The following is a 25281-nucleotide window of genomic DNA, read 5'->3' as shown; positions in this document are numbered from 1 at the left end:
TAAGTGATTAATAGTAATTATATTCATCAGTTAATTAATTAAATTATACGTTTTTCGAACGAATAGGATTTTATATTCAAACAATTAAGATAATTCGTCGATAAGCGAAATTTCTTGATGTGTTTCAGTCTTCACTTTTTAAAATTATTATATAACTTCCACTTTACATAAATCACAGAATGAGTATAAAAGTCGACAAATAAAGTCGAGAATAGGAATCTTTCTTTTAGGAAAAAGTCATTTTTTTAAGACTTTTATGCAAATAATACATTTTATACATTTGAAAAAATTACTTTACGATCTTCACATACAGAAATATACAGAAAGATATTTTTCATCTCGAAATACAATATTTATAGCTTTTCGCCCTGTGAATACTGTATGAAATATATCATAATTTTTTTCGTATTTTAAACGTAAATACAAGGAATCGTCGGAAGTATATTTTAGGATGCGTGGGGCGGGCAAATAATCAATGGAAACTGAAAATAAAGAACGATAAATATAAATGTGAATTCGCTGGAATATAACGAAGTATGAAGCGGTATAATTTCAAATGTTAACGTCAATTGCGTGGTTTCGAAATAACGATCACTCTGGTGATCGATTATTGCGTGCGTTTTGACTTTGGTATATCGGTTAAGACGTAAATCGTTTCGATCGTTTCGTGTTCGAAGGTATCATATTACAGAAATGAAGCGTAGTAAGCATTGTCCTTCCACTACTCATCGTTTCCCCACATGCCCTTTCACTCTCCTCACAATGGGGAGAAATGCTTACATTATGCATTTCCATCGGGTGAACTCGTGTTGCTGTTTACCCACATACGCGCGTATAATCGTCAACAAACCTTCGGGCAACCCTCCGCGACCAGCGGCCGTCCTTTGCCTCTCTCTTTCTCTCCCCCCCCCCCTCCTCCTTCTTCTTCTTCTCTCTCCTTCCCTCCTTCGATCTCCCAATCCCTTCTTGGCTCGTTTAGACTCTGAACCTCTCTCTCCTTCTACCCCTTCGTCTGTCCTCCTCCACCTCGCGATTCACGTGACCGGGACAGTCTATTGATTCCTCGAGGGTAGTGCATGCGCCCTCGTGCACGCGATCTCTGCTGTCAAGGGGTTTGTACGCGTTGGAGGGGATCAGTTTGGAGGAAGTCCCGGTGGAGGGGATGTCGGCGAGGGTGGAAGCGGGATGCTGTCGGGGAACGTAGGACGTCGAGAAAGAGACGGAGAGAGGGAGAGAGAAAGGGAAAGATAGCGATAGAAACTGAACGTAGTCGGTAGTGGTTTTTATGTATTTTTATGGTGATGGTACACTTTTATGATAGGATGAAATAAGTAATTGCTGAAGCAGAGTCTAAAAAATTGTAGGCGTTACGAATAAAATAAGTATTATATAATGGCGGTTCAAACACGTATTGTAAGCAGTTTTATTTAAAGTATCGCATAAATATTTTATTTGCTGGATTTTTACGCTATTTTATAGATTGAATATTTTTTTATATATTGATTATCTAAATAAATTAGAGAGCTTAATTAAATTGGAATCAATGTGCAGTTTTTGGAATCTTAAAAATCTCCTTTAAATATACAAAATTGTCGTAATTCAATAATAGCATTTTAAAATAGATACTTTTTTGCGTTTGTATATGTAATCACGATACCAATATTTTAAACATTATTATTGTCTACTGTTTTAAGTGGAAATTATTGATTTAGCTGACAACATATTTTATTCTTCGAATCTGCCTTTTAACGAAATAAACAGGACACAAATATCAAAAGCTTCCGAATTTTTCCTGCAATTATAATTATTCTCAGTTGCTATTATTTTTTATTTGTCACTATTTCATTGATTTACATTTCTTATCCAATATTCGTTTGTCCTTAAAACTTCTTAACGTCGACTTGGATTTTGCAATTCTTTGCCAATCTTCATCGCTCTCTCTCTTTCATCCAATCTTTTTAATATCAATAACGAGTTAAGAAGAGTCCATTTGACGATCGCGTACAAATCCAAAAAAATTTAATCGGATTCGTCGTACTCGACGTAAAATTCGAGAATTCCCTCAATCCCCATTGCCGATGGGGGGGTGGCGGCGTGTTCAAGCGCTAGTGAGGCGGTCAGGGGTTGCGAGGAGGTGGGTTGCGAGGAGGAGGGTTACGAGGAGGAGGGTAGTGATGAAGGATGGCGGATGGAGAGAGAAAGAGAGAGGGTTACCGAGGATCGCGGCGGAGACTCAGTCTCATTTGTGTGGCGTCTGTGTCGCGGTCAGACTCATCTTTTTCGGTCGGTCATCATGACTTCCTTTATCCCGCACATCATCAGGTACAATCGACATTGACATAACTCGTGCGTTGCGTATTCAAGTGCGTATCTCATCTCGATCGAAACGCATCTAAACGCATCTAAACGCATCTTCGATTCAGCGCTTATTCATGAAAAACCGTTATTCCTTAGATTTGCGTCGTTAATCATTTAAGATTTATTGCGCACAGAGAGTCTCACTGTGGATAAGTTTGATATTTCAGTGGATGGTATATCGACTGTCATGAGCAAGAAATAATTTCTGTGAATTAAATTGAGAGCGGAACTCTTGCGTTCTTTTGCGCGTCAGTGCGCAAGATGGTGAATTCGAAATGATAAAGTAAACGGTGATCTTTGTTTGTCTCTTTTGTTATTATAATTCACAGTGCTTACGTGTCGTCACTTGCTGCGAACTGTTCGAAAATACTGTCCTGAATTATTAATCTCTGTGACACTCTGTGCACACTAAGGCAACATTTGATTTATTTAATTTATTCATTCCAATGTAATTTTAACGCTTTGAGAGAAAATTTGATATTCTAAAATTAATTTATGAAATTCTCCAAAAAAAAAAAACCGAGATTTTTATTCTAGACTGGTGTTTCTGGATAGAGTTTGTAGAGGGTGGTTTCTGTCTATGTTTACCACCGCGATTGAGCGACGCAGTTTCGCGAATTCGCGAAGCTAACAATGTTAGTTGACTCTAATCACAATTAACGCTCCTTTTCTCGCGAATTCAGATGACGAATGATTTAATACTCGTTCGTGTTAAATGCGGTTGATTTCGGCGAAAACTAATTCACTACTACAAGTGAATACAGTTTGATATCGACAACTGCGCAAAAGGCTGAAATTGGTGTTAAGTGCAGAAAAGCTTGCTGATGCAGCTGTGCAAGCTATACGTAAATTAAAAATTGGATCAGCTGCGTTTGACATATTCTTCATGTTTCGTCGATATTGCAGATAGAATTATAATATAACAATTATGACGTGCACACACACACACACACACACAGCACACATACATATATATTTTTTATGTAGAATTATAATGTGGGGAAAAATTATTTTTTTATCAATTATCTTCACTTACAAATAAAAAACCGATATTTTATAAGCAGAAACGAACAATTAATTTTTATATAATAATCGAATCGTCTGATGACGTCGTTCTTGTATTCGAATCGAAAGTGAACCAATCTAGAGAGATATATATATCGAGATAGCGAGAAGAAATATTATATTTCTTTACTTTGTTATCATTACGTATTTCGGTAATGGCAAAGCAAGTCAAGTAGAACGCGCAAGCGGAAGTGACTATGGATCGTTATATCACACTTGTCGCTGCATTGAAATTTGTGTTTTGTCGCGTGAAATTAAATGACCTCGATACAACGTCCATTAACCCGGAAAGGCTATAAGAAGGTACCGTCTAGAGGCAGATTGCGCGAAGTATCCGTACGTTTTATGCAACTATACGTGAGAAGGGGTGAAAGCTCTTTAGAAGGCCGATTTCTTTCATATAGATATACGTATAATGCCCATTTCTATTAATGTAGATTAACTTTAATTGCGGTTCAACTTGCTTTTCATCTTTTTTTAACTCTTAGGACTATAAAAAGATGAAGAGTTAGTTTACAAAGATTAAACAAAGATTAACAGGCATTATAAGTATTTAAGAGTAAAGAAAGAAGCCTTATCTCGAAGAACGTGTAAACAGGCGACAACGAACACATCGACCCGACGGAATTCGATTTCTTCTCTATGGTTACATAAAAATGTGCGGTTGTTGCTAAGCGCAACGTGCTCCCGCCGCCCTCTTCTTCTTCACCAAGACGCAGGTGCAAGAGTCGTGGCACAATGAACTATAAAAATGAAATGTGAGGGTGTAAGAAATAAAGAGCACGCAAGGGAAGAAATATTAAATTATACGTATAAGCATTGTATAAAATTCTCAAAGGTACAATATATATATCCAGTGTATCAGGAACTAAAGTACTGTCATTAAGTCCGTAATAACTCCGTGTAATTAGTAAATTTATAATCTAGATTCACTTTTGCTCATCTTTTGCTTTTCAAGATTTACAAAATCCGCGTAAAATATCCACTTACGAGATCCTCTCCTTAAATTCCCTTTTATATATTTCTCACAGAAACGCAAAATCCGCCTTGTAAAATAGCTCTTACGGATTACGGACTTAAGGCAGAAGTCCTGAATTTGAAACGCGAATAAACAAGTCGCGTATGTTTCCTCCCTCACATTTAATTCCTTACATCTTTCGTAAGGAAATAAGGAACGAATTACTTGCGAAGATTACTTGTCCTGCTGCCTCGAACATATGATTTTGTGGGTTACGTCTTCGCAAACAGGTGCATCTCGTTTGATCGTCACGTCATTGCCGGGAGAACGCCGGCTCTTCCGTTGTACGAAATTAAACGCTCATTCCATTTACCCTCGCAGGAAATATCGATCGCAGACACCCTACACGGGCATGCACCGCTGAGCTGATGCACGCACGATATCTCGCATTCGAGCGAATCGATCGTCCGCGCACGAATCTTTCCACTATGCAATTTTCCACTGGGTGCATTAGGTCAGTGTTCTCAAGCGAACTTTTTCGTCTTATATAAACGTCGATAATATTTAATGTCGAAAAACTATTAAAATATTCAAAAGATCGGTTTCAAAAGATTTGTTTTCCGACTAATATTGATTTTTGCTTGTAAGGATGTAATATTGAAAATGTAATATTGGATACTAAAGTATTCTGATATTCTGTGCTTTAAAAGAGATCTAGTTGATTGATAGATTTGATTTTCTTCAAATTTATTCGTCTTTGTAAAATTGATCGTCTTTGTGTTTTGTATTTACCGATACAATGCTCACAGTGCAATTTGTTGACTGCGAAACTCGATTACCTATGTACGAAGACATGACTGTCAATTTTCTCTGTGTCTTTGAATCAGAATCTTATTTGTCTTGTCTTATTTGTCAAAGGTGTTCTCTACGTAGAGTAAGCATAGAAACAAACAGTCACATTTTGCTGATACTGCATTGCTATTACGGATGTAATATCACTGAATTAAGTAAATATGTTGTACATTTGCGAGCAGTTTCCGTACCGAGGTAGTGTAGTTTCCGTATCAATGTGGTGCATACGAAGTTGGGGGAAGAGTGACGCAGGTAACTCTTTCCTGTAATTTGCGAGCGCTGTGTATACCAAAATTACATAAGATTTATGAATGCTTCACAGATTGCAGGATTTTGTCAATGTTACTATTCTTTATTGCTTTAAGGTTCGATCTTGAAGATAATTTAAATGAGCATTAAATGGACCATTATGTAACATTATTAAACTCGCCGAACGCATTTTACGCGTAATTATTCATGGAAATTAAATTTTGTTTCACACGTAACGTGGTTGTCAAAATGTGAGAGAGTTTAGAGAATCGCGCGCAAAAGCGAGGCGACTTGCGCAAATTTCATTTTCACTCGACTGTATGTAAGCTGTTCGAGAAATCCCTTGTGTCGTTTCGAAACACCGCAGAAAAGGAAATAAAATATAGTATTGAGAATTTATTTTGAAAGTCATCAATTTTTTTACAAATTTTTATAAAAGAAATAAATCTTAGGCCCCTTTGAAAATAAAATAGCTATGTGATTGAGCCAATAAAACATTCACTACACTTCAAGACTTCGGGGAAAAGTATTTTATATGTAATATAAAATATTATAAAATAATTTAATAATCACAACGAAGCATTCTAATTAATAATAATTTGATCTTTAAATAAATCGTGTTATTTAAATTAATAAAATATTTAAATAAAATTATTAGATATATAAATATTAAACAGTCTCTTGTGAAATTTACTTTATTTGCATCTGCTGAAATAAATCGAATTAAAATTTTATCACGAGAATCTCTGTATTTCATGACAAAAATATACTTACAGAAATATCTTTAAGATAATAGTCGATTACAGTTGCTGTCAGGTTGCGATGACGAGTGTTGCAAATCGACGAATGATGAATATTAATTAAATTAAATTCGAGTACTACGGGCGTTAATTAATTCGTAAGCTGTCGTGTGTACTGAAAAGTTTGATAACTACAATTAATTACACACTCTTCTGCTGTAAAACGCATTAACGTCGACTCGTCGTGTATATCTCTATAAAATCGCAGTGTTCATAATTCTCGCTTCATACGCATAATAAAACGTATCAATGTAAATTTGACAGAAGCTTGATTTATCTAGTCTTCCATATAAATATATTATTATTTCATGCCGCTAATATAACCAATACATGCTTAATCAATTTCTTTATCGCTAGGTTAATTAAAGCTCAGATTTAAATAATCTTTTAAACCCTTTGCGTCACGAGAAAATTATTTATAGCTGCAAAAAAGTCGATAAGACGTATTTCTCCATTTTCTTCTCAATTGCGATGTATATTTTTCAAAGATAGTCATAGTCCACGGAGACCGTACACGTTAAACGAATCAGTGGACATAATCAAATTGGAGCGTGTTACGTGTCAGGATTAGTTGTGATCTTGTGGCTTCCACGAGTACGAAGCATGAGAAACGACGAATCTATTCTAACTTTTATAGTTTATTTCCTTACAAAATATGCATAAGGAGAATATTTATAAAAATTGACAAATATTTTTCAGAACAGAATACATATGAGTTCGTTTTGTTATGTGTCAAATAATTCTATCTTTCTTTTAAAAATAGATATCAATGAAACAAATCATCTGATGAGGCATTGTAATGTGGATTGTATCGTGTTCAATTATTGATGTGTGTTCACCAGTTAAATGCGAATGACCTGTTATGCTTGTCAAATAATATATGCATAATGTAATTATGCATGTGCCGCGCACGCAAAAATAGCACGATAGCCTTATACATAGATATAAATTATTTTAAATATATATCATATCGTCAGGAGCTATTATTACAGCTTGTTATTATTATAATATTAATACTAAACGAGTTAACATCAAGCTAACACAGAATGGATTAAATTAATATCGGACTAAAAATCAAATCAGCCTAATACTTCCCACGCGAGTAAAATCGTGACCTAAAAGATAGTTTACATTAAATACAGTTACATTAAATACAGTTTACATTAAATATGTATAGAAAATTTATATTAAATATACTTACAAGATGTATTTTAATAGAAAAGGCTCTTTACAAAGGGATACATTGATGCTAAAGTATTTCTTCTTCAATTATAGCGAACATAGAAGAATCTTTTTTGTATTTTCTGCTTTCAGAGCGCAGCGGGTGCAGTAAGCGCCCGAGCAGAAGGTACGTAGACCATGCCAGGGCCAGGGGCGGAGTGGTGACCTAGACCTCATCCCGGCTCCGACCCTCGATGCTTACGCTACGGCTGGTGTCGACTCATTTCCTGAAGCAGCCATAGGCAGTGCCCTTTGCCTTAGAGAAAGGGCTCGATGCGATGTGCCGTGATAGGGACATGAACCCAGAACTACTAGTCGAGTCGCACGATCTCCGCTCAACGGCGTTACCGTCGCCGTCGCCGTCGTCGTAAGAAAAACGAAAAAATATACATACGGTCGTTCAAAATTTTCTCACGCAAGAAGGACTTTTCTTCTTCTTCGACGAACCTCTCTCTCTCTCTCTCTCTCTCTCTCTCTCTCTCTCTCTCTGCGAAAGTTTCGCATATATACGTACATACATATACACCACACTCATCCCCACGAGTCGTTCCTTGCTCTTCCAACCACGAAAACGAACAAGAACGACTCCTCTTTTCTCCTTATTTCGAGATAAATTAAAATCCCGACGTAACGGGCCATTTTTAAGCGAGGAAGTGTTTACACGGTCTCGCGTTCGGTACTCGGTACTCGCGGTATTCGATACATAAATCCGTGATCCCAGTCGCCGGAACTGGCCGGATCGAAGGAGCACGATCATAACCCGGAAGAGACGTTGTCAGTACATACTCACGGCGAACCCAGACGAAGGGAAGAAAGGAGGGAAGAGCAGAACGAGACAGCTGTCACGCTGAGCTCAGTGTACTTCAACCTGTGGAGGATCGCGAAAGAGTGCATTGTAAGTATTTCTCTTTAACACCTTAACTTAGTTTATGATGTTTAAGATATTCGATAAAAGCGATATGAATAATAGAATATATATTGTATTATTATATATAATTAATTAATTTTTTTTTTTAATTAGTCGATTAACCAATGTACAAATCAATGAAGCAAATGTGATTTTAATCAAATTAAATATACAAAAGTCCTAATCTTATTTTTTATTGGTTTTATTACCAATTTATTTATATAAATTAGTTATTACTAATTTATATACTAATTTATTTATTTATTGAGATGTTAAAAAATTTGATATTTATTTTAATATGAAGTATTAAATATTAGAGTTTGTTTTTTTTTTTTTTTTTTATCAAACTCGTGAAAGATGTTCAATGATATATTTAAAATGATTAAAGTATGATAGCTCAGTTTTATGGAACTGTTTTACAAATATATCTTTTTTTTTTATTAATTAGTAGTTTTTATAATGTCTCTACAGAAATAATAAAATATAATGTTTCGTGTCTTTATCAAAGAACTTTATATAGATCTGTTTTCTGATGGCAAACATTCAAAATGTTTGGCGCGACTCATGTGTGGTTAAAAACCGACACTACAGTAATTTTCCATTTTGCGTCACAAATTCAGTATATAGGTGATTAATGGATTAAAAGCCACATTTATGTCGCGCACACGCAAGAGCTTCTATGCGTCTGCCTCTTCGATTACGTAATCATGAAATTTTGGCACAATTTTGGTACATGAGTAATCCGTTTCACGTAAAATTTCCTCGTCTCAGTCGCGCGCGAGCATCATCAGCGATCATTAACCGTCTCGTAATCGCCCTTCGAAACTGCGCATCTTTCTCTCACGCAAAAAGGGATGACAAGGTAAATTGATCGATCGCGGTTATCGGTTATCGGTGCAACGGTCGGCGGGTTATTTTCGATAACATACTTTGTATCGCTGGAAATTTACGTCGCAGAAAAATTTATCTATTTAAGAGAGCCGGCAATTGTCAAGGACTTTCGATGAATAATTTCTTTGGACTTTGCAAACTGAAATGTAATACGCCCCGAAGGAATCGCGTTATAAATACAACATTTTGCAATAATAATTAAAACAAAGTAGAACATTCTAATTAAAGAAAGAGAATTACCAATTCTCTTTGACACAAATATTATAAAGATATTATATTTAAAAAAAGAAAATACTAAGAATAATTAATAGATATGTATTTATTACGGAAATATTCATTACGATGTAATAGTTAATCACATATTTTTTATGATAGTTATTGATAAAGGAGTAATAACGATAACATTTACGATTCATCGATCTATTTAAGTGGAGCTTTTCCTGTGTTATGAAATGCGCATTTCTCGTCACGCGCTTATCGATCGCGCGCTTGCGAAAATATTGAAATTACCCCCACGATTGTTCCGCCAATGTCGATGTACTGACATTCTGTGTTTCTTCAGTACGATCGTGTACGGCAGTTATCACGCGTTAGATCGATATAAAACATACTAATCTAAAAAAGGATCAGTAATTTTTTTCGTCATTTTTACAATCTGCTTTTACTTCTGAAAAAGATTTGTATTTATTTTAATTTATATCCATTATCCTTCGATGTGCAAACAATTGGTATTGAATTTTTCGACATTATATCATTCGAAATTTTCTATATAAAATTAGCCCTCTCTAGCATATAAAATATTCTTTATATGTTATATATTTTATATTTGTAAAATAGTCTTTGTATTCAGAAAGAGTTTTCTATTTGATATTTCTAACCTAATTCGACCATGAATATAAATCGCAATTGAAGATATAAGAATGAGAGTGAAAAATGAATCTTTGAGTGACCGTTGTTTTATATGCCGTCGCATATTGTGCGACTTACAAGTTTGCCCGTCGCTTTTGTTAGTGCGGCAGCGGGTCGCGGTGTAGACAAAGTGGGATGAGACGCCCTCAGCAAGAACATCATCATCATCACCACCACCATCATCACCATCACCATGGATCCTCAACAAGCCCCACGTGTTCTCGTCAAACACACGATAAGGTAAGTGCTTTTTTTGGCATTTACTGCAATTTCATATTTAACGAGAAGTCAGAACTTTCTTTCCAATGTTTTTTTATAATTATTAGTCGTTTTGATAAACATCTGATGCGCCCAGAAAATATTACAAGTGCATATGTATTTCAATATATGTATATTTTGTGAAATTGTGTATTTTTTAATATGAATAATAATGACATAATTATTTTTTATTCGATAAACTTGCGTTTTTTTTTTCAATCTTCAAGCTTTATCGTTTTATGTTTGTTATTTTTAAATGATTAGAAGAACTGCTGCGTAAAGTTCCTATAGTGCAGTCTTAATAAATAAACAATGACGCATAGCAGTTTCTATATTCGAGATACGGCTATAGAAACTTTCCGGTCCTTTTACTGCATTGAACGAGAATGCGAAGTCTATATCTATTCGTTACTCCACTTTGTCGAGGTATTCCTTTTCAACAGTTAGCGACCGTTCGTCGATTATATGCTTTCTCGTTCCCTGTCACTTTACTAATCATTTATACGACCCGTACATAAATGTCTTGCGAATGTCGGAAATATCAATTATTGCTCGATCCTTGACGTAGAGAATGTAAAATCCATGCAAAGTGGATGTAAAATGGCATTTGAATGAGTTAAGAAAAATAAATATGGAGACCAAAATGTACTCTATCAAAGTTTTCCAATTTTATATAGATATAGATTTTATCTAGAACGAAATTAATTGAATTGTAATGCGCAACTGCACAATGTTGTGTATTATATTTAATTATTAAGTATATTGTACAATTGTATATATGACATAAAATATAAATAACATTGTAACTAAATAATAATTATTTAATAAATGCTCAAGACCTAAGCGACCTATCAAACGTCGCTTGTTTCAGGACGAGTCTCGTCTCGCTCGTGTAAAGCGCGTCCTGGCGGGTTCGCTGTTGGGCCGCGGTGCTGGCTCCAGCAGGATCTTCGGCACCCGGCTGGAGCTGGTCGAGTCATATCTCGACACAGGTGTACCGTACGTGGTGCACCGGTTATGCAGCTACATCGAGGTGCACGGCTTCCAGAGCGCGGCGGTGTTTCGTCTGTCTGGTGGCAGTCCTCGGCTTGCAGAGCGACTGAGGGCGGCCTTCGAGCGACGGGGTGACGCCGATCTAGAGGCAGCCGGGTGCCCACCGACTGCCGCGACCCTTCTCCGTCAATATCTGAAGGAATTGCCGCAGCCGGTCGTACCATCCACCATCGTCGGCAGACTGCTCAACATTCACACTCGTGAGAATCCATAATCCTACCAATTTCACAAAATAATTCAGGATTCGAGAACGAGGAACTCCATTGGCAATGAGACGTCTATTCCGGAATACCTCACGTACAAATGTGGTCTCAATTTAAAAAATTTAAATTTTCATTAAAAAATTTAAATTACCACAGAATGTTTTAGTATTAAAGGGAAACTTTGCTACACAACCTTACCACAATTCTGATTGAATTTCGTCACTTTTGTGTGACGTATAAAATCTATAATACAAATATTTGTTTAGTGTTTAAAAAAATCGGATCAGTGTTTGTCTGTCGTCATTGATGCACTGAAAAAAATCGTAATTTTAAAGAAATATTTCTTTGTTCGCATTAGAAAAAATTATTTCTTTGGATCGATGAAAATTTCTTTAAAAATAAGATATTGTATTTACAATTTTTATTTTTCAACTTAATTTTTTAACATAATCTTAATACTTTTGAACAATTAATTTTAACTATTTGTTCTGTACTCTTAGTTTTATTCACTTTTTGACTATTCTTCGAACTATTGTTTATACAATTTTTTGATGTGCATGCTATCAATATTGTGCAACACAAGAATATCCAGAAAGTTGCTCCGTACGGTCTTTCAACTGTTTACGAGCACTGTTTTTGTCATTCACTTTGGTCTGATTGACTTATGCATGGGAGAACTTTCTCACCATTACCGCGTTTTTGGATATCTGAAGATCGGTCTCGTAGCGGAAATATGTAATATTGATCACGATGTTTAACGTAACTATCGATATGTAAATAATAATTTTATTAAATCTCTTATTTCTCACGCAACAAATCCTGCGGTCTGTCTTTTTTATTCTTTTTGTTATTATTAAAACTATCTGTCACAGAGAGCTATGCGAACGATCACGACTCGTGGATCGCCTCGACGAAGGAGCTGCTGTCGACTCTGCCATCCTCGCATTATCATCTGCTTGGCTACCTGACGATTTACCTTAGTCGCTATGAGGCACGACACGGACGCAGCGCCGGAGTTTGCGGTGTTTTTGCACCCGTCATTCTGCCTCACGTTCCGCCTGCGACTACCCTTCTGCGGGATATCCTCGCCGAGGCACCAGTGCTCTTTCCCGACTGGTGAGTGACATATGATGATTCTCTTAACATAATGTCTCGGAAGTCTCGCAAAATAACGTTCCTCACGCGAGGAACTTATGTACTTCACCAGCGACGAGGAAACGAGCGGTATGTCTATTCTGTCTCATGCATTTTCATTTCTTATTTTATAATCATTAAGACTATGCACAATATATTCCTTGAAAAAATAGCTCTCAAAGAAAAAATAATTTATGGTAATTTATGATATACGTTAAGCAATAATAAAAAATGTCGAATATTTTGTATAAATCGAATTTTTAAAAAAATATAAACGTCAAGTTTTACACTTTTTTTTAAAACATTATGTTCCTATTAAATTCTAATCTTTTGAAAGACTTGCCTAGTTTTGTATTGATGTAAAAGAAAATTTTGAGAAAATATTAATTTAATTTTTGCATGAGAAAAGATTATGTAAAATACAGTAGTTGATTTGCGTTAAATTGGTAATTTTGCGAGCGTTCTTGAAATCGTGAAAAAACCTTGTTAGCACAAAATCACGATAAAGTGCGGCTAACTACATTCGCATACCTAACTTTATGGTCTGTTCATGCACCGTTGCACGTGCTGATCAATATCCTTCGGTCGGTTGCTCATCTTTTTTGTGAATAAAATAAAGGGACTTATCAGCGTGAGATCTCACATGACTTTTTATTTACGCGATAAAAGGTGGAAAGATTAAACTGTCAGATTATAAAAAAAAAGTACAAGCATATTATATCAGAATATAACAATGAAATCAATCATACGTTTCTCATTTAATAGATCAGAATTCATATTCCGATATTTGTTCGCTTGTAAAATAAATGTTTTTAATTCTTTTTATTACCTCGAAATTTTCGAAAATGAAAATATTTGAATATTTATTACATGAAACGTAATACAATTTTATTGAGCTTAATTACACATGTATTTATTCTGGCTCTGAGAAGAATTTTTTTTAAATTCTTAATTTCAAGCATTTTTAACCAGAATTAAAAGGAATTTTAATGAAAAACAGTGAAATAAAATTTGAAATAAATTTATTATAATAATTAATACGAAAAGTAGTTAAGAATTATAGAAAAGTTTCATTTAATTTATTACAATACATAGCATGGAATATTCTACGTAGTTTTTTTTTAATATTTCACCAACGAGACTTGCCACAATTTACGGTTACTCAACATTCGTTCGAGTCGAATAAATCGACAAAGTACAATGACTCTGACTTTACTCATCTGAAAATCCGATCTGGTCGCCACGTCGTGTATTAATCGTGCTGTGAATTACGCAAGAGCAACACATTTGAATGCGTCGGTTCGCCAACGTTGCTGCAAGATAAATTATAAAGCACACTCTGCGGAAAGCACGGCGCAACCGCGTCGTGCTTGTGCACGTAACTCTCTTAACGTACATTGGTGTTTCGATTTTCTTGCCGCGCTGTCTGATCGTCTCGCGATATTGCTCACATTTCCAACGTTTATTCCCTTTAGCTCGCGGCTGAAGGATCTATATTATTTCGATAAACTGTTCCTCTCTTCGAAATCACAAACGAAGCAGAATTTCCGCGGACGTCTGCTTCTCGACAGCCGGCTGTCTAATTGGACTCTTCTACTTATACTCGAGAGATTCTCTCTCTCGACTAAGGGCCGACATCTAGATATTATTTTCTAACCCGTGGGGCATTCCGCTTGTTCCTTCACCACGATTACATCTCGATCGCTTGGACAAGTCTCTATGAAGAGATCAAGTGCGTTTATAATTTCTTGTTTTTTTTCGTATATCCGCAGCAGCCGCAGAATATATAAGAATGAAACAGAAAAAATAGGTGCTTGCTATTAAACTGAAGTTTATACTTCAATGTATTTTTTTTTAAGATATATTTTTCTTTAAGGTTTACTGACTGGTCGCGGCTATAATCGTGACGTCATACACTGCTAAATTTATTATGTTAAATTATATCCAATTTATTTTTAATCATAGATATCTATACTAATTTATGGGTCGCCACTGTTTCTATCTAGTGGTTAATCGTTAATTTGATTGAAATAATAAGGTTAAACAATTTAAACTCAAGAAACTTAATTCATTCAATTTGACTTAAATCTAGTTCACTATTTACAAACAAGTAATATGGACGATGTTTACTTTGAAACTTATAGACTACAGAAATAGATTGATTTACATTTTGATATAGATGGAAATTAAAAATAAAATGTTATTTGCCTCAGGGGATTACGTTACTATTGCTTCTTTGATATTTAACAGTGTAAACGAGAAATGATATGTTAAAATTTCTCTTATGACGTCATAATTCTTATATCCGCTCGCGGCGATTAGTCATCAGAAGCCTTAAGCGGAAACCAATTATGATTAGATTGTATTGAGATAAGAGATAAATAAAAGAGAAATCTGCAAATATATATATTAAAATTAAATAAACGTTATCGCGCTGCGTCTTGTATGGTGAATCTATAAATTCAATTCGATTCTTGCGCACGTATGTGAAAAAACTCCGTATTTCTCGCGTGGATATGAAGGGCTTCTCTCTCTTCACGTACAAACAGTACGATTTCATCGCGTAACGAAAGCTACTGAATTACGCAAAAAACATGTTAAGCAGCATCGATAATTCGGATCACGCGGGAAGCGACACGAAATTGGTAAAGCGGGTGGGCATTTATTTGTTGTGCATTTGGAATTATTATATTTATATAGAATTCCAACGCCTCTATTTTTTCTTCTATTTATTGTAACTGGTTAACGATCTGTAAAATCTAACGATTTGATGAAATAGAAATAAAAATAAAAATGAGTTAAATAATATAATAAATGTAGACAATACATTTTTTAATACTTATTTTAACTGTAAATATTAAAACGACTAACGGTATAAAAATTCCTCATTTAGAAAACCCTCCGCGGGTTTTACTCAAATTCGACGCACACATACTTCGATAAAAATAAAATATATATTATAGATATCTGTTTTTATAGCTGAAAACTAGAGGGTACACTTTTTGTATTTAAAAAGTAAATTTATATTTTATATTTAGCAAGAGCGAAAAGGAAAGTTTTAGTGCAGTCCAGTGCAGCAACAAAAAACAAACCTAAAGTTAGCTCGAGTTATTTTTGCGCGTGACTATTTTTTTTATTTCAAGCGCTTGCGAATTAGTTATTAAATAAGTGGAAAAGTCACAAAAATGCATTAGCAAATTGCTGGCGTCGGATTATACAGACGTAAGTGGGAAACGCGCTTGAGAATATTCGCGACCTTCTACACGATTAATTTTATCGTTACATATCTCACCGTCATTGAGACGTTTAAGACATGATACAGAATTGCGATCCTTGGCCTTGTCGCGCGTCATTGACGCAGGCGTACTTGAATGCACGCTCGATATATTTCTTTTCCTCCCACATAGCAGCGTTTTTTGATGAATGTATCAGTTTCTTACTCGCATTAACTTTAATGTAGTTACACCTACCTTTTTAATACATGTCTCGCCGCATTTCCTCAAAAAGAATTTTTATCTCGCAGTAATGAATCTTCGCTATTTGCAATTTAAATATGTTTCAGAGTTCGACATTGAAAATTGATAGAAATACGATGTCTGTGAAGTTAGCACGGTATTTTATTAATTTCCAAAAAATAATAATTGTTCCGACAGCACTTTCTATTGTTCCATTGTTCTTGGATATCTATTAGCTGTCTACTATATGATAATATTGATTGTACTAAGTTAAAAATTATCGACTCTATGATTATATTAAGAAATTCATCGCTATGATTTATTATCTATAATGACTATCTGAACAATCTGAAAAAATATATTTTTACACAAATTTTTAGATACAGAGCACTGAGCTTTTATGATTTGATAGTAATCTAATAGTACATATTAAGTATTGAATTTTCTCTAACAATTGTATTTTTCTGCGTATTGAAAATATCGAGAACGACGTAAAATTATTTGTTGCTATTAATAAATTTCTACGCAAAAAAGTTCTTGATAAAAGGACAGTGCACAGTTGATTTAATATTGGTGATAATATCAAAGTGTTTCGTAATTAAGTAATGTTAATTTTTTGATCGAATGCCTATTCTTAATTCTAATTAGTATTTTATTTCATTATTATAGGTACTTCAAAGACTTTTGTTTTGTTCGAGAGTATAAGATATAAAATTTTGAATAAAATAAAATAGGAGATATTAAATTATTATAGACAAATAATCTAAATAAATAAATTGAAAGTTAAATAGTATAATTATAGAGAGATTCTATAGATAATAATATACAGTAGCTATATGTAAGATATGTGCAATATGTATGTACGTTCTCATTGCATACACGTTATGCACGTTTTCTTTCTCGTCCGACTTTCATATATAAAAGATTATAACACCGATTTTTATATTAACTAAATAATTTGCAAGATTGATAATGGTATTCAGCTCCTTGCGCTTAAAGCAACGCATTTAGAATCCCTTGTAGTTAAATGAAACTGTATGCGAGCGATTAATCTTAGCTTGTAAAATACTTAAACGTGTCGTGCGATAGAAAAAAGATTGCCACTTTACTCACATGAACGACACGTAAAAAAGCCGATAATAAAGCTTGATAATAAATATTTTTAAGAGAGTACAGTGCTCTTTTTCCCGGTAAAAAAAAAAAAAACAATATCCAAGATTGATCGCGCTTCTCGAGACTATCACGCGAGATTGGCGAACTATACCGCGTGCTTCATCAGACACAATAGACTATGATAGGCATGTGGAACAATGTTGTAATCGTTCAAGATATAGTTCTACGATCAATGAATCGTTAGTGTTACTAATGACTCAAGGAATTATTCAAATGACTGTAATTATATCATCGATGAATATTAAACTTTGGTATAGTATTTATTAATCTCATGTATGATTTGAAATTTTTAATTACTTGTGTGTTCTTTTGTACTGGCACATGCTAGCATATTAAGAAAACGATAAATTAATGAGTCGATTCTAAACAGAATTGCAAGGCTCGTAACTTGTTCTCGTAAAGTCGCGTATACATTCAGCGAATGAACACCGAATGCTAATGGAAATTTGGACATTTGTGTTTGTGTTTGTTGAGCAGTTTATTATTTTTCTTAATTGTACCGAATATTAGTATTCGATTAGATTCGATGTTCGTTGCATATAGCAATTAAACTTGTGTAACTTTTATGTAACAAATAACAACATATACTTTTGCGTTCGCTAAGTGTATACACGGTTTAAGATTTGTAAGAACTTATAACTAGAATTGTAATTTGATGCCGATTTGAAGACGTACGATCATTTATATCTACGATTTCTCATAAATCTTATAGGCTTTCTACAAATAAGTCACCATTCCTATCATACTAATAATAAGTCAGAATCAAAAGTAATAAATCTTAGGAAACTTACATCCAGAATATCTAAATCATATTAGATCGTTTCATCAATGTTTTAGCCAATCAGAAAAAAGTGGCAGTTCTCAGGACTAATAACAATAAATTATATGATCAGTCATAACGTAATCTAAGTTTTAAATTGTAAGAAATGAAATTTGGCTATCTCCATGCAGTCACTTATTACTGACCTGTTATTGCTTTATGACATATTGCAACTCATTCCTGACTTTTGATCTATTATTACCGTCTTATTGTAGAAAGCTCATTACGGCTAGCAAGACGCTGTCTGTAAAGATGTTGCATAAAGTTGCATAAACATTCCAGTCTTCCATTTCTTACAAGTCAGTTCTCTTACAAGTCTTACGAGAATAAGTTACGAGTCTTATGATTCTACTTAGAATTAGACCTTATAAAATTATAAAGAACAGACTTCGGAGGAAAGCGATTTATAAATCTACTTACTATATCGTACAAGCGTGGGTAGACGACAAACTATCGTCATTGAATTTTATTATATAGATTAAATCTGCTAATACACGACAGACGGAAATTAACGTCACGTTTAATCATTTTGTTGTGCGATAAAGGAATTAAAAAGACACATAAGTGATAAACGGATTATTCACGCATGAAAGATTTGTTACATGTAGTCGCATGAATTATGTTGCGGATAAATCCATAAGTTGAATCGAGTAAATTGATTAAACAAGATTGCAAGAGAGAGAACTTTTATGTCACTTATATTAACGACGATAAAATGAGGAGTGATATATTAATTACAGGTAAATTGAATAAAAATTCTATCTAAGTAGCCTTTAGTTGTGACACACACTGCATTTCGCAATGGAGATAGCGATGATAAAGTGAACCTGCCAGCGAGCAGGTAAGTTGCCGAAGAGAGAAAGAGAGATACCTATGAGATATTGCACGTTCTCGATCGATGGAGACCTCGTTTTGGGGTATTGGCTTAAGGTAATCGGTGTTATGCACGGTCATGCGTTTCCATAGATCTTGCATCATCGCCGCCGACACCGTCGAGCAGCGTCCATGAATAGTGCATCGTGTGCATGAATATTTCACGCTCCCCGCGCCATATGCACTTGGTCTCTGTCCAAAAATCTCTTCAACTTTTTCAGAGATGGTTGGCGCGGCATATAAAGTTCCAATTAACTAATCATGAGACTTGCGAGTGCATATAAAAAGATTACAGAAACGTCGTTATGTTATCACGATTTTAACTGTATCGTGCTCGTGAAATTCGCTTTCTTATTCAAAGCGTTGAAGAGGATTGAAAGATTTAAGAGCGTATAAAGTTTACATAAAGGAGTAAAGATCGTTAAAAGCATATGTAGTAATAACGAGAAAATTCTAAACAATTTTATGAAATTACTGCAAAGTTCAACGTTTTAGACGTTGGAAAATTTAAAAGAAAATATTTGTGTCTTAACATTTTAAAAAATGTAAGATTTATATAAAAATATCAAGAAAGAATTTTACGAAAATAAAAATAAAAATGATAATGAAACGATCGTTATTTAAAGCTTCGCGTAAACGAAACAAAGACGCAATACAGAAACTCTAGTATAGCCACGGAAACCGGTTAGAACGAGTTCTTTCAGAGAAGACTCACCTGATAAAAGATTTTTTAGCCGAATTGGAGTTTCTTCTCGCAATTTACGGACTAATGTATGCAAGCACAATTGAGGTGATCTACCGTGAATATTCCATAGTACGATGGACAATTCCGTGCTCGCTTTATCTATCCTCAATCAATTGCTTTGAACAAGCTCCAAAATCATCCTCCCAATCGCATCTGATCGATACGCAGTATCGCATTGATTATACACTCGATGCAATATGAATACACTATTTGTATCAAGACCGACAGTGAGATGGCGAGACCAATCGAATTTCTCGACGATAAACTAAGTGCCATTAATAAAGCTGTAACAGAATAAGACGTAATTTTTATCAAAATCTATCAAGAAATCAAAATCTACAAAGATTTCTAAAAGATATCTAAAAATTTCCTTCGGTGTAAATAAATTATTATAAAATATAAAATATTTGAAGACTTATTATTAAAATAATTAACAATTTAATTTGCATTAATCACGAATGCAAAATTTTAAATTTGCTTAAATTGAAAGTAATTGCGAAAACTTTTAACAAAATATCTGTGAGGTTCAGAAGAAATGATAGACTCTGGATCTCTAAGAGAAATTGCACTTCTAAGAATTCGTAGGTTATACATAGTTCATTGATTACTTTCGATTTGATTAATAGGCGCCAAATCTGTCAATCTTAACTGACGTCATATCATGCTTATTAGTAGGTACGACGCAAACTGCATCGTCTAACATTGCGATCGCACGTGTTCGATCGCAACGGAAGACGTGCGATTAAATTCTGTTCACGTGTTGCCCAAGTGACCTTCTATTTTCTAGTATTGTTGTCCCTGGCATCCCTTTTGAATCCAAAGATACTGTAGCAACTTCTTCAATCTTAGTTTGGCAAGGCATTGTAAAAGAACACTCGTACATCTCTTATACTCTCGAGGTTTTCGACAATTTATTTCACGGACAATATGTCATCGTAAGATTTTTTTTTTATTAATTTTGTACCTTTATATAGCTTTTTCTCAATAATTGTACGTTAAAATACAAAGCCTTGAATCGGTTATTATTGTTATTTTTAATTAAAATACAAAAAAAATATTTTTGTTTAAAGAACGAGAGTATATTCGTATTTTATGCAAATGTAAAATATATAACACAAAAAATATTTCTGCAACGTAGTACATGTGTTGCATTTTTTAAAATTAATTAATTATAGATATATGCAAAGAATGTATAACATATTGCTGTTGCATGAAATTTTTATTGACTTGAATTTTTTCTTCTCTTGAAATTTCGCGCAATTGATTATGAAAAAAAAAAAGAATAAATCTCACAAGTGGGTTCCGCGCGGCCGCACGTAGACGAATCAATACTCGATTCTCTAAACCGTATAATATATAATTGTCAAGGTTTATTAAAAATGTCTATAGATTTGTTACATCCATAAATTTTTTAGGAGAAAGATTTGATCTCTTTGTTTTCTGATTGCGTCATTCTTTGCGTCATTTATCAAGTTATCTAAGAATTCCTCGTAGTGAAATATCGAAAATGAATTAAACTTTCTCATTGGTGCATTGCAGTCTAGATAAGGATACAATAAAATAAATATCACAACGAGAGATAATATTTCTCGATAAGGTAATGAATAACTTATGCGTAGGATGACTTCGACACCTATTTTTGAATGAATTATGATGGGATTGTCATGGAGAGTTGCAGTAGAAACGCGTTCCGGACGCCTTTTATGTGTTAGAAATAGTTAAATACAAAATCATTTTCAATTTTAACGCGAGTTTATTTTACACTTGACGCATATGACACAACCAAGCGTTGTGGAAATAAAAGACAGTGATAAAAATCCGAAATTATTAGCGTCCGCGGAACTCGCGACGCGTTTTATTACATATGTACGCGCGAGCGTGTGAGCAAAACATGATGCACTCGGATTTCTCTCTGAGCCAATTCGATTAGTAACAATGCCGTGACACACGATATACCCGGATCGGATAAAGCTGCCGATTACAATCAGAAGCCACGGATCGATTAAGCGCACGATCCCAGAGATCAGAGTAACGAACTCGTCGACGACACGCAATATCATGAATTTTCCGCACGTCATTCACGTCAATTCGTCGATTAATTTAAAGCAGATGTATCGAATGGATTTTGTTAATCTTACAAAATCACGCATAATGAATTAAATTCATATACTTTTGCCATTATACGAAACTTAATTAAACGTCTGACTAACAAAAATTAAAGTTGAAATTTTTGTAACGTAAAATTAAAATTATTTTGGTAACATTTATCATATACATTTTTTGGGATTTATATTATAAAATAAATTAAAAAATATTTGTAAAAGAATTATCAAACAAAATAGAAATTTTTATTTAAATAAAATCTCTTTGAATAATCTGCAATGCTGAAAAAAATAGTAATTTGTTGAATGTTAGAGTGCAAATATTAGTAAAAAGATACCTACGTTGTATCAGTTTATAAAAGCTATACGTATTATCGGTGGCAATGTTGATAGCAAAGTTATTTATATAGAGTTGTGTCCGTAAAAAATACGTTCAGCTCTCGGCTTTCAAAAATATTTTTCTTCCCCATCGCAATATTGACGTTGCTTCTGTTCGCGGAAAGTTCGTTTCACAATTATACACGCCAGGAATTATCGATGAGATTTAATTTTAATATACAAACTGCAAAGTTCATAATATAATAAACAGTTAATAAACGTATTGGACAGATTATGTTAATAAGAAATAATTATCGAGAATTTTTGCACGCGTAGTTTTGCGAGTTTTGCACGAAATTTGCGATATCAGATCTAATTGCGTATCTGAAGATTTAATGCGATGCTTATCAATCTTACATAATAGCTAAACACGCACAAGCGATGGCCATCAACAAAAATAAACTACGCTCGTATCGTCTTTATTCGCCCTAAATATTTTTTCGTTTGAGAGTCCATTTTAACATTTTTACGAAGTCTAGAAATAAAAAGATATTGGTTAGGCAAACTATTCTAAATTATTTTAAATATGTGAGATATTAATATTTCCTTTCTTTTTTCGATAATGCAAAGATTTCAACGTACTAACTGTTAAGTTAGAAACTGTGATGATACTTGACCGGCATAATGTTCTAGGATTACCTTTGCGTAGATAGAAAATTGCGCAGTTTTCTTTAGTTCAGTGTGAGAAGAGTTCATCGGAATCTCTTTTTCTCGCGCACGACTTCGTGAATATGATCCTGGCAGCAGACCAGGACTTCATTTTAAGCATCGACGGTCTCCGGCCACATTCCACGCCGTAATTCCGTAGCGGTTCCACCACAAAAAAGTGCGTCTTCCTATTCCGTCATCATGGTCAGACATTCTCTTGAAAGAATTTTTTTGTATTTTATCCCGTCGTCTTCGCTTCTCAGTCAATAATTTCTCTAGCATAGAAAATCGATGAGTGATAGAGATGAGTTTAAATTGCTCAATTATAGCTATTGCGTAACTGCAGAATTAGCTTTGATTGAACAACCGAACGATTTGATAAGCCGAGACAATTTGATAAAAAATTGAAAATATCTGTTATTATTCAGAAAAAAACAACCAAAAATTTACCTAAAGATGTACAAAGAAAATTAATTAACTGAGGATTTTAATTAATTTACTGATTTTAGAATTCAATCAAGATTTGAATGCCAATATGAATTTAGTATTGATAAAAATTTTATTAATAATACAACTATTTTATTGAAAAATTCTCTAATTATTTCTAATTATTAATTTAATAATGAGATAATTAGAAATATGGCGCAAATAAAAATTTACGCTTTTATGATATAATTTTAATTCATAGAGTTTAACATTTAAATATAAAACTGCAAATAAAGTAAAATTTACTTTAACATTTCCAATGTTGATTTTTAAATAGATTTTTTGAAATAGATACTTTGTTGTATTTAGGGATATTTAACGAGCTATTCTTATAAATTGTTATTTACGTAGTACTGATATAAAAAGCCAATGTCGATCACATAATGGCAAACACCTTATGTTTCTGACGTAGGAACGACTTTATTGCACTTATGATAGCCGTCATGAATTAAATGATCGTATAAACTTCGGAGAAATAGCTCTTGATCCGGAAATAGAACGTAGTTTGGAGGGTCAAGATGCTGATTCTGTGTTAACATGAATCGATAAGATGCTGACTGATACGAGAGAAAATAAAGCAGAAGACACACAAACATCGGAAAGTTTTTTACTGAAAACCTTCATCTAAAACTGCTCCTTTCTGGTTTCGACGAGCTGAAAACAAGTACGTCATCTTGTTAGCAACGTGACATTTTATGACGCGCCTCTTCGTCTTTTTGTTTCAGAACTCGAAATATCCGATTCTCACCGAATATAGTGCAAATAATGCACGCGTGCAAAATGTTGACAGTAAAATTTTCACATCTCTCGCATCTTCTCATTTAGAGGCTCTTCAGATGAAATTATTTTCGCAAAAGTTCAGAACAGACACGAGAGATTACCAAGCATTCAAATTTTTATTTATGTTACTTTTTATGTTCCTTTTTATGTATATTTATTTTATCGTATAAATTACTTTTCATACTTTATGTGAGTCAACAGTATTCGAATCCTTCTTTTCGCCAACTTCTTTTTCTTTCTTATATTTTCATATCTATTGAAAACGTGTGTCCTCGAAACTCACAAGATCCAGTATAAAAATATCACGTTTGATGCTGTAAGTTAAAAAAACATAGTAATTTTATTAACTTAAAAAAAAACGTATAAGATTGAAAGTCTGAGAGAATCAAAGAAGTTTCGAGTAGTTTTTATCAGATTGTCTTGAGTCGCTATTGATTGATGGAAGCGAGATAAGTTACTCTGGAGAAAAGGAAAGAGAGGGAAGTATAATAAAGAAGAGCGTGTGTAAATCGCACACAGTCGATTTACCGATTTGCGAGAAAATTATCCAGAAAAGTAATTTGCATTGCTGATAAGACAATATATTTTCGGGATCTGATGAATGTTTTCACAACCACTAATCGCAAGGTATATTACTGCCGTGGCATTAATTACATCACTCAGTATGAGACACGTCTCGTAACTTATCGGACGTACTGATAGCGGCATTTTATGTCTCGAGATCATAGCTTAATCAGTCGTCCATCAACTGATGTCGATAGTTTCAAGAAAATACACTGTACTGCGAAAATAGATTGTGAGTCTAATTATAGTGACACTTGAATGACCATCGTTGTTATCCTCCGCGGACTTTTATGAAGTTTATAACAGCCAACTTCCTACATCGACGATAATATCGATAATAAATGTCTTGAATAACATCTGCGATAGACGATAATTGACGAGGTGAGTTAATTGATGACT

General features: G+C 34.0%; 1 protein-coding gene and 2 long non-coding RNA genes across 10 annotated transcripts in view; 1 reads left to right on the top strand and 2 right to left on the bottom strand.

Annotated features, from left to right (window-relative positions):
* Positions 1-25281, top strand: part of LOC105153477 (protein FAM13B) — a 54848-nt gene that overhangs the window by 4421 nt on the left and 25146 nt on the right. The window contains exons 1-5 of one of the 5 annotated variants that reach the window (XM_087409128.1): positions 434-2322; positions 7597-9272; positions 10313-10450; positions 11340-11721; positions 12597-12840. In XM_087409128.1, coding sequence (XP_087265254.1) covers positions 9090-9272; positions 10313-10450; positions 11340-11721; positions 12597-12840 — 947 coding nt within the window. In that variant the 5' untranslated portion in view covers positions 434-2322; positions 7597-9089. Of the gene's footprint in view, positions 1-433; positions 2323-7596; positions 10451-11305; positions 11722-12596; positions 12841-25281 lie in introns of those variants that run through there. The other 4 variants (XM_011068361.2, XM_087409130.1, XM_087409127.1 and 1 more) reach the window with 4 other exon arrangements.
* LOC147908592 (uncharacterized) lies at positions 2675-7616 on the bottom strand. Its single transcript, XR_015546067.1, has 2 exons — positions 7484-7616; positions 2675-7397 (listed from the first exon to the last, which is right to left on the bottom strand). It is a non-coding gene; the product is annotated as an uncharacterized LOC147908592 (long non-coding RNA).
* LOC147908591 (uncharacterized) lies at positions 17495-24938 on the bottom strand. 4 transcript variants are annotated; one of them, XR_015546065.1, is made up of 3 exons: positions 24847-24938; positions 22369-24632; positions 17495-20208 (listed from the first exon to the last, which is right to left on the bottom strand). It is a non-coding gene; the product is annotated as an uncharacterized LOC147908591 (long non-coding RNA). The 4 variants fall into 4 exon arrangements; XR_015546066.1 differs by having other exon boundaries at positions 22369-23327; positions 23933-24920; XR_015546064.1 differs by having other exon boundaries at positions 22369-24192; positions 24287-24920.

Source organism: Acromyrmex echinatior, chromosome 9, assembly GCF_024713525.1.
Source record: "Acromyrmex echinatior isolate Ae372 chromosome 9, ASM2471352v2, whole genome shotgun sequence".
Classification (NCBI taxonomy): domain Eukaryota; kingdom Metazoa; phylum Arthropoda; class Insecta; order Hymenoptera; family Formicidae; genus Acromyrmex; species Acromyrmex echinatior.
This window is presented reverse-complemented; position numbering and strand designations above follow the sequence as displayed.